Below are 14,692 nucleotides of genomic sequence, written 5' to 3' on the forward strand. Positions count from 1 at the left end.
GGATGCCACACCATCAAATTTCTAGGAATATAAAGCATTCCCTAAAACCCTCTGAAGTTGGCTGGTGTTGGCTTTTACTCATTAGATAAAATTAGTCTTAGCGAGGTTCCCTTTAAAAGATGATTTTAATTTATTTTTAAATCTGTTATTGGAAGGAGGAGACCCAGAGGACAATTTGTGGAGTCAGTTTTCTCCTTCTGTGTTTTTTTTCTTTTTTCTTTCAAATTTATTTATTATGTATATAGTATTCTGGGCACCAGATAGATGGGTGTGAGCCATCATATGGTTGCTGGGAATTGAACTCAGGACCTCTGGAACAGCAGTCAGTTCTCTTAACCTCTGAGCCATCTCTCCATCCCTCTCCTTCTATGTTTAAGTGAGTGCCAGGGATTGAACTAAGGTCTCCAGGCTTGTGCATCTTATTAACACTAGCTGAGCCATCTTGCCAGCCCTTAGCAAGGTTCTCAATGGAGTCGGTTATCCTGAGGCCTTCAGCTAAGAATTGTATCCAACATATTTGGGATCCTCTCGGAATTGGTTTAGAAATCACATGTCCACTCAGATAAATCCCAGAACAATACTCATTTAATTAAATCTGTCTACGTTAAGGCTGTACTGAATTCACACAACAGAACAAAAGGATCAACAGCACCAGTAAGACAGATCCATAAGGACAGTCAGGAGGGGCCGCTCCAGGCCAGGGTGACCATATGAGAACTGGTGGCTCTCTATCTGAGAAGCTCTGGGCAGCATCCATTAGAAGGAGGCCCAGGCACCACCCTGAGTACAGGTAAGTACGGCCAAGCCATACAAGGGGAAACCATCCAGAGCCATTCATTTCCCATAGCCTGGGCTAGGATGGAAAACTTTGACTTTAAACTGTTGGCTTTGCTTGGGAGCACTTCTGGTCATTAACCCATTGCAATGAGTCTGTGGTACCTTCTAGGGTCAAATGATGTCCTTGAGAGCAATGAACATTCCAGAAAACTTGATCTCTACCTATTGAGCCAGGGACTTTCACTAGTAGAGAGCACACCAATTAGATTATAGTCCCTGCAGGGAGCCCTAGGGGTCTGCCTGATCCTACCCCCACCCAACACCCCACCATGACCCCTGGCTTTTTCACATGAGTTCTAAAGACTAAACTCAGGCATTTACCAACTGAGACATCTTCCCAGCCCTAAACCTAAACTTTGAAGAGCCTAACTGTCTGTAAAGGGAATGCCAACCATCCACAGAAGCGTGAATTTGTCTGAAATCAAGCCCCGCTTGTGAGCCTTAGACGCACCGTACTGCAGCTGTGAAATCTCTTTGACCCAGGCTGTGTGGTAGACCACCTCGAATTCCACCAGCACGTACGAGATCTTGTTATACTGGCGGATGACGGCTTTACCTTCTGCACTTGACAAGATTTCTGAGTTTTTCTGGAGGGGGGGGAGAAAATTATGTTTTTGAAAAAATTGTAGACTTTATTCCAAAAAAAAAATCTGCTTATCCTGACATCCAATAGTCACGGCAGCCTTTTAGACGCCGTAGAGAAAAAGGCGATGAGGAAGGCTGTGGAAGCCGGAGAGGGGCGTTACCCTGGAAAGAAAGGACTGAAGAAGAATCCTGCCAGCCCACAACCAGCCAGAGGCAGCAGGGCTCTCCATCTCCAGTGTCTCCTCCCTCCCCATTTTCCTGGACAAGGTACAACTGGCTGATTTTACTTGAAATGTTATCAGGGCAAATTCCTTAATTATACATGGGGGGGGTGACTCAAGAAGTGTCCCTTTGGTTACCCTTGAAAGAAGTCACATGTGTCATACTGTACCCTCCTACCATAGCAATTCAGACTCTGGTTAGGGTTTATATTTTTGGTTGTGAGCCTAGCCTTTAACGGCTGAGCCATCTCTCCAGCCCTCTGGTTAGGGTTTAAATGTCTTTTAAGATTTTTTTTTTTTTTTTTTTTTTTTTACTGTTTCTTAGGCGTCTGTGTGAGGACACATGCACATGCGTGTAGGTGCATACAGAGACCAGAAGAGGGCATCAGAGTCCTTAAAGCTGGAATTACAGGCGATTATGAGCCACCCAGCACGGGGGTTGGAAAATAAACTTGGGTCTTTTGCAAGATTAGTGTCTCTCCACTCCCAGTTTAAATATTTGCAAATACGCAGACTAATGAAGCAAGACAACAGCAGGAACTCCACATTTAGTAATGCCCAGAAACAAAATCACTTGAAGGATGTGGTCCTGTGGTTATTTTGTTCTCTGTTCGGACATAAAATATAATATCAAACAAACCAGACTCTATTCTGGTACTCTCTTAAACAAATAAAAACAAAACGACAGAGAAAAAACAAAATGGCGTTCCCAGAATGCTGGCAGGATCTACAAGGACCCTGCTCTTCAGAAATCAGATAATCTCATTCTGCATATACTGCTGTGTCCTGCCTGCGGCTCCGTTCTTCAAAGAGGAATGCACTCGGCAGCCCATCTCAGCTTTCATTAAATATACATCAACACCCATCCGTCCGCACATGCAAATAAGAGTCAGGACACAGCTTACACTCTGCGTTTTTAAGAACAATTATTTTTAAGAGCCTTTATAAAGTGTCTTCAGTTATTAAAAGACATAAGATTTGCCAACTATAATTGAACTGGTTGGTCCGCTGAACATGACAAGATTGACTTCGTCCCTCTCTGGCATGTTTATAAGCTAATTTTTTTTTTCTCGGTAAAAGCATTGGTCCTGACTACTTGGTTGGCATCAATATTTGAGGGCAGGATGAATTTGTAATGTAATTTTGTTTCTACACCACCATGATTCACATAGAAACTGTATGATTGGCTTACAAAGAAATAGTTGATGGGCTCATTTATCCGGCGGTAGAGCTGCCTCACCCAGAGAATTTTTCCTGCTATGGGGGGCATGTTGCGAGCAAGAGGGGGGTCATCTTTCTGAGAATGATAGAGCTGTAATTAAAAAAATATAATGTTAATGTTTGAATTCAACACAGTGAAGAAGGCAACGAAATTTACAGCTACATTTGAATAGGTGGTTTCACCATGATTCACAGGTTGGGTGCCCAAGAGTTAGTCAATAAATATGCAAATGAGCTTCAGAACCAATGATCTGAGGCTCAGAAACAATCACGTCTCACTGAGTGGCCTAGGCTGGCTGCCAGCAAGCCCCAGGAGCCACCTGCCCTCACCAATGCAGCATGGGAGTGACAGGTGCATGCCCTCGCTTTTAGTATCTGGGTGCCGGGGATCCGAACTCAGGTCCTCAGGCTTGTATGGCAAGCTCTTTACTTATGGGGCTGTCACCCCAGCCCCTTACCTCATTTGGAATGTATGCCTACCACCCCAATGGTTGTGCTGTTTGGAAAAGTTGTGGAATCTTTAGGAGTGGAACCCTGGAAATTATATCCATTGATCCGGTTTGGCTGGCAGCCATGTGAATAGCCTCAGGTCTACACCCTATGTGAATAGCCTCAGGTCTACACCCCACGTGAATAGCCACACAGAGCCACTCCACTACCGCAAGCTGAAACACAGTCCAGCATGAATCTTCCCCTCTGTAAATACTTTGCACAGAATCTAGGTGACGGGGTGCCGATATAGTTAACAAGCATGTATTCTTTTCTAGCCTTATCTGATGTTTCAAGGCGGGTTTCCAAAGACAATGCTGGTAGCTACATTGTTTCTGGTAAAACAAACAACAACAACAACAAAAAACTGACCTAACTGGACTCTACTATATAATCTCGGGAAGACTGGAACAAAAGCCAACAGGGGTGGATCTGGCAGTCCCAGGACTTACCATGGAGACCCTCACACAGAGGGGAGCTTCTGGGAGGAATGTCTGAACACCCTGGCAACGGTGAAGGCTTTCAGAGCCTCCCTCCCCATACTAACCCATTCTTCTGTGTATACGCAGGATACTTACCTTCTTGGTAGCTTCAAGTTCAGCCACGTAACACTGAAGAATCCGCTCAATTGTGTGATTGATTTCCAGTTGGAGGCAGGGAATGTTCAGCTTCTGAAACCTAAAAGTAATTGAAACTGGGTAATTAGAAGGGAAATGAGAAACGTGTTACAGAATGGCTGGGGTACTAAATATCTGCTCAATCATTTGATAAATGTTTATTCCAGGCCCCATGTATTTCCCTGGATATGTAATGGCCAACAAGGCAGGCGCACTCAGCTTTCCTGGACCCTGCAGCTACCACTTAGAAAGGCAGATACTGCAATAATGGGCTGTCAGTCAATATCACACATCTACTCAGAGACTAAATGACGCCTGGGAGGAACCAGGACCACTCTGTTCTGATAAGAGAATGAACTGACCAATAGCCTATTATAGGTAGAGAGGGCAATGGGAGACAAACAGGGGCAGGGAGGTCACCATCAAAATGCTTCCCGCGCTGTCACTTGTCAAAATCATTTCATGCCTGCTTTGAATCCCGTGGTAGTCTCCTGGGAGATCATTGCTATCACAGAGATGTGGAACTTTGGCAAAGCCACCAGAAAATCAGATGCCCTGACTCACAGGGAAGAATTTATAAAGGGGCCTCAGACATGGGTCTTGTCTCTTATCTCTCTCTGTGTGTGTGTGTGTGTGTGTGTGTGTGTCTACATGTATGTATGTCTCTTTCTGTCTGTTTCTGTCTCATACACGTATGCAAACACACACACACACACACACACACACACAACCTCTCGTCCAACTTCTCTCTCTAGTCTTTACTTCCGCCATCCATGGGAAGCACTGCCAATGGGAACGGAAGAAAAACAAGACTGGGAGCATATTTCAAGAGTTCTTGCGGTAAACAGCCTGGGGATGGGGGATAACTATCTGAGATGAAGGACATTACTTTCGCGACTGTGTTGACCATGTTTCCTATGTATATCAACCAATCAAACATATCTGTTCTATTTGCTTCTCTTGCTGAGGTAAACACCACAAGAAACTTGGGGAGGAAAGGGTTTGTGTCAGCTTGCAGCTCCCAGGTCCCGATCCCTCATGGAGGGAAGAGGGGGTAGGAACTCAAGGAAGGAACGTGGAGGCAGGAACTGAAGCGGGAGCTGGCTTCTCCCAGACTCCCAGCAGCTGCCTTTCCTGCACAGCCCAGACTCACCCACCTAGGAATGGTGCCACCCACAAGGGACTAAGCCTGCCCACATCAATTTGCAATTAAGAAAAATGTCCCCACACACATGGCCACGGGTCAGTCTGGCAGAGGCCATTCCTCAGCTGAGGCTCCCTCTTCCCAGGTGACTTTGTTTCAAGTTGACAGCTAAAGTTAACTGTGACAATATGCAATCGCGTTCTTTAGAAATTCTTTCCCCAAGTAAAATTAAACATTAGTTATTCCCTCTCCAATAATAACTATGAAATTAAAATGAAGGATATTACATGGCTGGGGCTAGGAAGCCATGTGAGACTTTCTTATGAAAGACTTTGTTATTATTTCTGAAATCAGAGGAGCATCCAGTATACACCTGTCCCTCCAGCACCTGGGAGAGGGGGGCAGGAGGAGCAGGATTTAAAGGTCTTCCTTGGCCATAGAGCAAACCTGAGGCCGGCCTGGACTATAGTAGAGCTTGTCTCCGAAAAAAAAATCTAAAATGGTATGAAAAATAATGCTCTGTATTCCAAAAATCTAATTAGTGGTAAATGAAAAGTTAATGTTTATAGCTTTTAAGGTTTACAAAGGAGAGGTTACTAGAACATCGAATTTGAAATTGTGGACATTTTTTTTGGTGTGTGTGTGTGTGCATTTATGTGTGTGCAGATGTGTGTGTGTGCAATTATATGTGTGCAGGTACATGTATTTGTGCAGGTACATGTATGTGTGAGTGCAGGTGCATGTGTACAGATGTGTATTGTGAAGGTACATGTATGTGCGAGTGCATATATGAGTGCAGGTGCATGTGCGCAGTTATGTGTGTGCAGGTACACATATGTGTGAGTTCATATGTGAGTGCTGGTGCACGTGTACAGATGTGTGTGTGTGTGTGTGTGTGTGTGTGTGTACGCAGGTATACATGCACATGTGTATGCATGTGTAGAGCCCAGGGTACAACCCTAAGGGTCATTCCTCAGGTGCCATCCGCTCTTATCTCTTCTTTGAGACAGGGCCTCTTACTGGCCTTGAACTTACTGATTCAGCTAAACTGCATGGCCACTGAGCCCCAGGGATCCTCTTCCCTTTGCCTCCTCAGGAATGGTGGGCTACAAACATGCCCTACCACACCTGGCTTCCTTCTTTCTTTCTCCTCTTTTTACATGGGTTCTGGGAATTGAACTCAGGTCCTCCCCATCACAAAGCAAGCACTTAACCACCTGAGCTGTCAGAAACTGTGCCTTCCGAGGACCCACCCTCCTTCCGCCTCTGTAATAAATACCTCTGAAGCAGCTGCAGCGCCTGCTGGGAAGACAAGATCTTTCCGAAGGTACTGTTCATAAACGCCTGTATCTGTATCTAAAATAAAAGGGCGACGTTCAAGTTATGTCTACACAAAGGAGGTTAGTTTTGTTCGATAATTAACAACGTTCCTAAAGACTCAGACACAATCACCTCCTAAATTCCTAGTGATGTACGAGGTCCCTGTGATAGCCACATGCCACATGGCTACTGAATGTCAGTCACCGCTTACAAGTGAGACGTAGGTAAATATAGAATGCACAGTGCATGGCAAAGACTCAGTACCCCTCCCCCACACACAGATTCTATAAAATACTTCCTTCGTGAGTTAGAATTAACGGCATGTAAAAATTATGACACTCTGAATAGCTTGGAGTAGTCACGGAATATTATTAAGGCTAAACTCACCTTCTGTTTAGTCTATTCCTGTGGCTGCTGGGAAAATGAAAGGACCTTGTGTGGTTTGCATTTGCAGCCTGTGGCTGGATATTCTGATCAAGGCGATGTATAAAGGTGTGAGGGCCCCCAGCTAAATGCTTTTCCTTGGGAAGTTTGTCATTTCCAAGCCTGGGTCAGAAGATGTGAGCTGCCACACCACCGCCCTAGGAAACCTGGCTGCTGTGGCCCGGTGGGAACAGGAGGCAGAAAAATGATCCTCCAAGACTCCCACCATCCCCAGCAATGGGCTTCTCTTGGCCCTGAGAGATGGAACTAAAACAGCTCCTTGCAGATGCGCTTTCCATATGGAAGGTATTGGTATCGGTGGTCAAATGGGTCACACCCACAAGTCAGTCAGACACTGGCAAGAGAAGTTCAAACACTGACACTACAATCAAGTTATCTATTAATAACTACCAAAGGGCTTATATGAGCTGGGTTTGATGGCAAACACCTGTAATCCTAGCACGCAGGAGACAGAAGCAGAAAGCCTGCAAAAGCTGAGGTCAGCCTGTACTATGTACAGAGATCCCGTCTCAAAAGAACTGAAGGGCTGGGATGTAGCTCAGTGGTACAGTGCCTGCCTGGCTGGAGCCAATCACCAGTCCTCAAAAAAGGAAATCATATGGACACTAACTTTATTGAAAGCTAGAATTTACATCTTTTATAATATATAAGCTTCATTAATAAACCATAAAGCTCTCAGAGAACAAAAATTTTAATTCCTGCTGCCATGAATATTTAACTCCCAGGGTATTTTGGAAGTAAACTCCATCCAACTCAACTAGCCAAAATGAAAAGTAATAATGGGAATACGTCTTGATATCAGAATCTAATTTAAAAAAAAAAAAAACGAAAGGGAAGCGAAAACTAAGCTAACTTTTCAGGCCTGATGATGTGGGGCTATAATCTTAGCTACTCTGCAGGTTAACGGAGAAAGATCACAAGTTCAAGGCCTATCTTGATTACCAGAGAGATAGTAGGAGTGGTAACATTTTAGGAATTGTCTTATTAATGCAGAAAATTACATGTAATAAAATCTAAAAGATTTTTTTTTAATGAGACAAAAATCTTATTTTTTCCTTCACTTTCACATCAAAAACACTGAGTTTCACAAATTGGAAAAGGAGGCCAGTGAGAAAACTCACCAGGTAAAGGAATTTATACCAATGTTTAACATATCCTTTGGATGTTTGGTTATCGTGTACGTCTCTCATTGGGTATACTCATTTTTCCTAAGGCAAAAAAAAAGCTGAAAGGCTGGAAAAATATGACAGGTGAAACACATGTGTTGCAAACATGAAGACACACGTTCAGATCCCGCGGCGGTCTGCACAAAAATGCTCCCTATAGACTCACTGGGAGTGGCATTGTCGGAGGTGTGTCATTGGGGGTGGGCACTAAAGTTTTAGAAGCTCAAGCCAGGCCCACTGTCACACTCTCTTCCTGCTGCCTGTGAATGCAGACGTAGAACTCTAGGCTTCTTCTCTAGCACCATGTCTGCCTGTCCACTGTCATGCTTCCCACCGTAGCAATAATGAACTAAAGCCTTTGAACCTATAAGCCCTGGTTAAATATTTTCCTTTATTAGAGTAACCATGGCCAGCTGGGCAGTGGTAGCATATGCCTTTAATCCCAGCACTCAGGAGGCAGAGGCAGGTGGATCTCTGTGAGTTTGAGGCCAGCCTGGACTATAGAGCTAGTTCCAGGACAAGATCTGAAGCTACACAGAGAAACCCTGTCTTGAAAAACCAAAGGAAAAAAAAAAGAGTAGCTGTGGTCATGGTGTCTCTTCACAGCAATAGAACCCTAAGAGAGACAGATCCCCAGAGCCTACATAAAAAACAAGGAATGATACTGTATGCCTGCAATCTCAGGAATAACCCAAGATCACAGAAACAAGTGGGCCAGCTAGCCTGGTCTACATGGTAAAGTTCCAGGGTAATGGCAGGTCCTACCTCAAATCAAAGGTAAAAGACACCTGAGGTTGTCCCCTGGAGTCCACACCTTGCACATTAAATACATACATACACATGACCCCACAAACCCATGTGCGTGTGTGCTCACATACACATAAAAGTGGAAAATGTTCTGTAGGTTACTTTAAAAAGTACATTTTTAAAGTAACTTGGAATGGGAATATAATAAATAGTGAATATATGTGGGTAGAGAGACAGCTCAGCAGTTAAGAGCACTGGCTGCTACTCCAGAGCACCTGGGTTCTAGTCCCAGCACCCACACGTGTTGGGGATCCCTGCCATTAAGTTCACAGTCCACCACGTATGGACAGTTCTCTGAGCTCAGCAAAAAATGGAGGACCCCCTTTCTCAGTGGGGCTTCCTCTTCTTTGCCTAAACCTTAAATGATGAGTATCTCCAAACACAGATGCCTGACCTTATTTGGAGACTGACCCTGCACAGAGCTCCCTACAAACGCTGCTCTTTCCTCCCGCCCATATGATAATTAGGTGCTGTGGAATGACCAATCAGCTCTTCTGGCCAGTGACCCTTGGAACCCTTATATACTTTCCCCCTGGAGCAATGAGCTGTGTCTCTGAATTCTTTCTGTCATACTCACAGCCATCGGGCCCTGCTCACCGCTTCTACTCCCTTCACCCTCACGGGCCAGCGGCCAACAACCCAGAGGAAAAGGAGACACCCACACATAGTGGCTCAGTCTAATCTAACTCCAGTTCCAGGGAATCTGATACCCTCTTCTGAGGGCACCGGGCACACACGTGATATACAGACATGCATGCCAACAAAACAACCATACAAATGAAAGGAAATAAAATTTTTGAAAAGAGTAAACACATGAGCATTGCTCTCCATATGGGTATTTGCAGTAACAGTACCAAGAGGCACCGTCAGCTATGCTTCCGTTTTTCTCAGTGCAAGCTCGTGTAACTACTTACCTCTAAACTATTGATTTTTGCCATAAAATCCGAGAAATCTGTGTCAAATTCTGTTCTTCGTGGATCCAGGATGTCATACTGGTTTTTCTTAATCCCTTGATAGATGTTTTTGAATTTTATCGCCATGATATCTATTCCTTCTATTGTAGAGTTGCTCAGGGCCGTGTACGTTTGCACAATGGTTATCATTTCTGTAATCTTCAAATGGAAATGCTCGATGGTTAGAAATGGGCTTCTGGGCTGAGTGCGTTTGCACAATGGTTATCATTTCTGTAATCTTCAAATGGAAATGCTCGATGGTTAGAAATGGGTTTCTGGGCCCCTTTCTCTGGCACAGGCTTTTTAATGAATCATCGACTTAAAAACAAACAAAAAATGCTGCTATCCTGTACCTGTATCCCAACACTTGAAAGGAAATGGAGGGAGGATGAGGAATTTGATTGCATCCTCAGCGGATAGTGAATCTGAGCAAATCTGAGCAAATCTCTCTGTGTGCGACAAGCTGGGAGGGCTGGGAATCCACAAGACCTGAGTGCAGTTTGTAGAGTCCACACGGTGGTTCACAATCATTTAAGATTCCAGTTCTTGGGGAATCTGGCAGGCTCCTCTGACCTCTGAGGGCACCAGGCATGCACATGGTACACACGTGGTACACATGCATATAAGCTGGCAAAACACTCATACAGCGAAAGCAACCTAAAACAACAAACCCTCATATCTACAAATTATAAGTTCTTCGCCTTGAGTGACTCCTGCTCTGAATCCCTGCTTTCAATAATATAGCTCAGAACTCTCCGTGGAGAGATTATTTTGTCCAATGGCAGGAAAGGAAATGTGCCTCTCCTCAGCACGTCCTCCTTGAAGGACCGCGTCCCATGAAGACAATACTACTGGTTCTTTGACACAGCATATTCTCGTGGAGTCTCACTACACCACACAGACAGTCCTTGTGCACTTCACCCAGACGCGGCCTTGTCAGGGTGACAACTAGTCTCACCGTACTTTTTCCATAAACCATTGTCTCAGAAATGCAACCACCTGACATTTACAGTATGTTACAGGAGTTGTATAAACACGAGAAATGACTGGACTGGCTCCTAATATCGAAATTCTACATGCCTACTGTGTGAAGCAAAAGCCAAGATAGGAAGTCAACATGACTAACCTGATGTTATTCTGACCTCTAAGACACTGACTCTCCCCTACCACCCAGCTACGATAGCCAGAAAGTAGGGCATGATGAGAAAAAACATACAGTATGTGTCTTCATGTGGTTAGCTTAATTCATTTTATCTTCGGTTACATCTGTTTCTCTGTATAATAATAAGATTTAATTTATTTATATATATGTGTATGTATGTGTGTGTGTGTGTGTGTGTGTGTGTGTGTGTGTGCGTGTGAGTGCAATTTCCCCCAGAGGCCATAAGAGGGCATGAGACCCCATAGAGCTGGAGCTACAAGAAGGTATGAGGGCTGGAAACCAAACTCAAGTCCTCAGCAAGAACAGTGTATGCCCTTAACCTGAGTTATCCCTCCAGGCCCTCTGACTTCTTTTCTGAAACAGGGTCTCTCATTGAACCTGGAGTTCCACTGGTTGGCTGGCTGGCCACTGAGCTCCAGGAATTCACCTCTCTCTGCCCCACCAGCACTGGAGTTAGAGGCGAGCACCACCATGCATAACCACTTACAGGGATGCTGGGTATCCTCACCCAGGCCCTTACAGGGCTCTGAAAGCGCATCACCAGAACCATCTCTCCAGTCCCTTTATAGATCCCCAGAATGACTGACACCCGGGAACCTTTAGTGTGGGTTCCCGATAGCCTTCTAAGGAACACCATTCCTTCTCAGGCCTAAATAACTAAAGTCAGAGGTGAGGGGTTTCAGGCAGCTGTCTGCCCAGCAAAGGCTCCCCATACACACCGCTCCCATACACACCGCTCCCATACACACCACAGTTCAGATATACATTCAGATCCTGCACGGTTACGGGGCTTGCCAACTGCACACATTTTCTCAGCTTAATATTGTGGTCAAAGGCACAAGCCTTCAAGTTCAGGATCTATCTGTGTAAGAAGAATTGAGGTCTTGGGAGAGGTGAAAGTTCACAATAGCCTTTGGCTGGCACACGGCACTACTAGCCCGGGATAGGGGGGAAAAAGATCAGTTCAAACAAACGCAGTGATAGATGGGCAACCTAATTGGACAAGTTGGATCAACGCCAGGAAGAGACCTGAAACAATGATCCTCAGCCATACTGCCTGAAACCCCAAAACACCAGCCCCGTGAGGGTGGGAGTGGGGTCCTGTGACTGCAGAATGCTTACCTTCTCCAGCCTCTTACAGAAGGCTTCAAATTTCCCAAATATATACATCTCTGAGACCTCGAAAGACTTCTCCCCTGAGGACTCTAAAATCTGCTTCCTTGTCTTGTGAAAGGATGTCTGATACTCCTTGAAGAGAAAAATGCAGTCCTACAAGAGAATTGGAAAGCGAGAAGGAGGAAAAGCATGAGGTGGTGGGTGGCAGGTTGGTGAGAGCCTGGCCACACTGGCTCCATCAGCCCCGCAGACAAAGGCTGGCACTGTAAGAGAAGACAGCAGACGTTCTCATTCTCCGCCTGGAGAGTAAAGCCTATGGGCAACCACATCGCATTTTAAATGTTTTGCTTTTATTTTAAACTTCGTTATTAAAAAAAAAAAAAAAACGGTTGAAAACTGAAAAAACAAAAGAAAAATCACACACCAAAATTATCCAGACTCAAAGACTATACAACGCAACAAACTTCTAAACAATTAGAGGAGCCGTTCAAAGAAGATACAGCTTTTTTTTTTTTTTTTTTTTTTTGTTTTTTGAGACAGGGTTTCCCTGTAGTTTCTAGAGCCTGTCCTGGAGCTAGCTCTTGTAGACCAGGCTGGCCTTGAACTCAGAGATCCTCCTGCCTCTGCCTCCCGAGTGCTGGGTGGTGGCGTGCGCCACCACCGCCCGGCAGATACAGCTTTTTGGAGACACATTCTGCCCTCATCGCTCCTCTTCCACTATTTCCTTTTTAACTCACCCCTCACCAAAGCATGACATTAGCTTTTGGTTTTATACTTTCACGGCTAATTAAGTGAAATAAATGGTCGTGCGGGTGAACAGCCTCCTGATTCTTCGTGTTGATACTCATAGTCACGTGCCTCTCTCGACGCGGGCCACAGGAGCTTGTCTGTGCACTGGGCAGGCAGCAGTGGGGAGCTGCAGCAGGACCAGAATGCTGAGGGAAGAGTCTGGGTGCTCAGCTCTACAGGGGACACCCATAGCTCTGTGAGTTCGAGGCCACCCTGGTCTACAAAGCGAATTCCAGGACAGCTGGGATTGTTACACAGAGAAACCCTGTCTTGAAAATCCAAAAGAAAAAGAAATAGATCAAGCCAGTTAAAATTCAGGCATCCAACGGTGGGGAAGCTCCAGGCCCCACCCCTTAGAAGAGCAACTGACAGTTTATAGCTGTAGGGGGCCGGGGATTCATTGTTCGAGAAGGGTGTGGCCATAGGTCGGGTTCTCCTGCTACTAGGAGACCCATACCACACCACCACACACATGGGCAGCACTGACTAAACTCAGTGAGTCACAAACAAAAACAAAACACAGGAAGTTGGGAGAAGACCTGCTGGAGGGAATAGAGAGGAGGTTGGAGGGGAAATGGGGGGTGAGCAGATTCTATCATATTTCATTGTAAGCACGTATAAAATTCTCAGGAAACATAAGAAAAAGAAAAAAATCATAAAAATCTCCCAGAGGCTTGGAAATTTTCCATGACGATATCGGTATTCAGCTGGCATCCATATTTGTACCAGCATGCTGGTTTTTGTTGTTGTTTATGACAGTCTCTCACTACATAGCCCAGTCTGGCTTCAAATTTGTGGTTAGCCTGACTCGGCCTCCTGGGTATTCCAGGCATGCATCCCCATGTGGTCGGCACCTGCATTTGTTACATCCGTGAATACACAACATGAAGAATTTGCATTGATAACTTCTTTTGTTAAGGCGGGGGTCCTACTACATAGCCCTGGTTGATCTATGTAGACGGGGTCGGCCTTGAATTCACAGAAATCCACTTGCCTCTGACTCCTGAATGCTGGGATTAAAGCTGTACACCCAGTTTCTCAGCTAGTTTTATTTTTTAAATACACACACAGCAAAGCTTCTCAGTGTGGTGCTTTGACTAAGAATGGCCGCCAGAGACATCTGAATGCATAGGGAGCCGCATTAGGAGGTGTGGCCTTGTTGGAGTGGGCGTGGCTTTGTTGGAGTAGGTGCATCAAGTAGCTTTTAGGTCTCAGAAGCGCTAGTTCTCTTCCTGCTGCCTGCTGATTCGCTTGTAGAATTCCTAGCTCCTCCTCCAGCACCATGTCTGCCTGCAAGCCACCATGCTTCCCGACATGAGGATAATGGACTAGACCACTGAACCTGTAAGCCAGCCCCAGTTAAATGTTCTCCTTTACCAGAGTAACCACGGTCATGGTGTCTCTTCACAGCAGTAGGACTCTGACTAAGACAGTCGTTCAGCTATTTCTTGGCTGTCCTTGCCCTCAGCACTGGCTCCGGAACATTCCCATTTTTCTGAGAATTTTTTTCTTGCTTAGGCTGACACTCCATTTTAACTGGCTCAGCTCATCCCTTCTGATAAATGATCTTACCCTCGCAGGGGTGACTTCTTTTATTTATTTTTTTACTTTATTCTTCACCGCGTTTTAAAGGTATTCTCTGGACACATTTCAAAGCTTCTTCCAAAACTCGTGTTCTGCTGTCAAACGGTGAAAGCTGTGTGTGGACTTTCAAGTCACCCTGAAGGCATCTTCCTGTCGCTGTAGGCACCTTAGGCCCTGTCCTTTTGTAAGTTACTGCGAGCTGTTCTGCTTCTCAGCTCTCTTATGAGGGCTCGGCGT

At 45.2% G+C, this 14,692-nt stretch overlaps 1 protein-coding gene across 1 annotated transcript in view; it reads right to left on the reverse strand.

Annotated features, from left to right (window-relative positions):
- Dnah8 (dynein axonemal heavy chain 8) overlaps window positions 1–14,692 on the reverse strand; it is a 225,044-nt gene that overhangs the window by 189,342 nt on the left and 21,010 nt on the right. The window contains exons 11-16 of the mRNA XM_038342351.1: window positions 12,089–12,235; window positions 9,766–9,963; window positions 6,394–6,470; window positions 3,932–4,031; window positions 2,836–2,955; window positions 1,289–1,424 (exon numbers count right to left, since the gene is read on the reverse strand). Of these exons, the coding sequence (XP_038198279.1) occupies window positions 1,289–1,424; window positions 2,836–2,955; window positions 3,932–4,031; window positions 6,394–6,470; window positions 9,766–9,963; window positions 12,089–12,235 (778 nt within the window). The remainder of the gene's footprint in view (window positions 1–1,288; window positions 1,425–2,835; window positions 2,956–3,931; window positions 4,032–6,393; window positions 6,471–9,765; window positions 9,964–12,088; window positions 12,236–14,692) is intronic.

This window comes from Arvicola amphibius, chromosome 9 (assembly GCF_903992535.2).
Source record: "Arvicola amphibius chromosome 9, mArvAmp1.2, whole genome shotgun sequence".
NCBI classification, from domain to species: Eukaryota; Metazoa; Chordata; class Mammalia; order Rodentia; family Cricetidae; genus Arvicola; species Arvicola amphibius.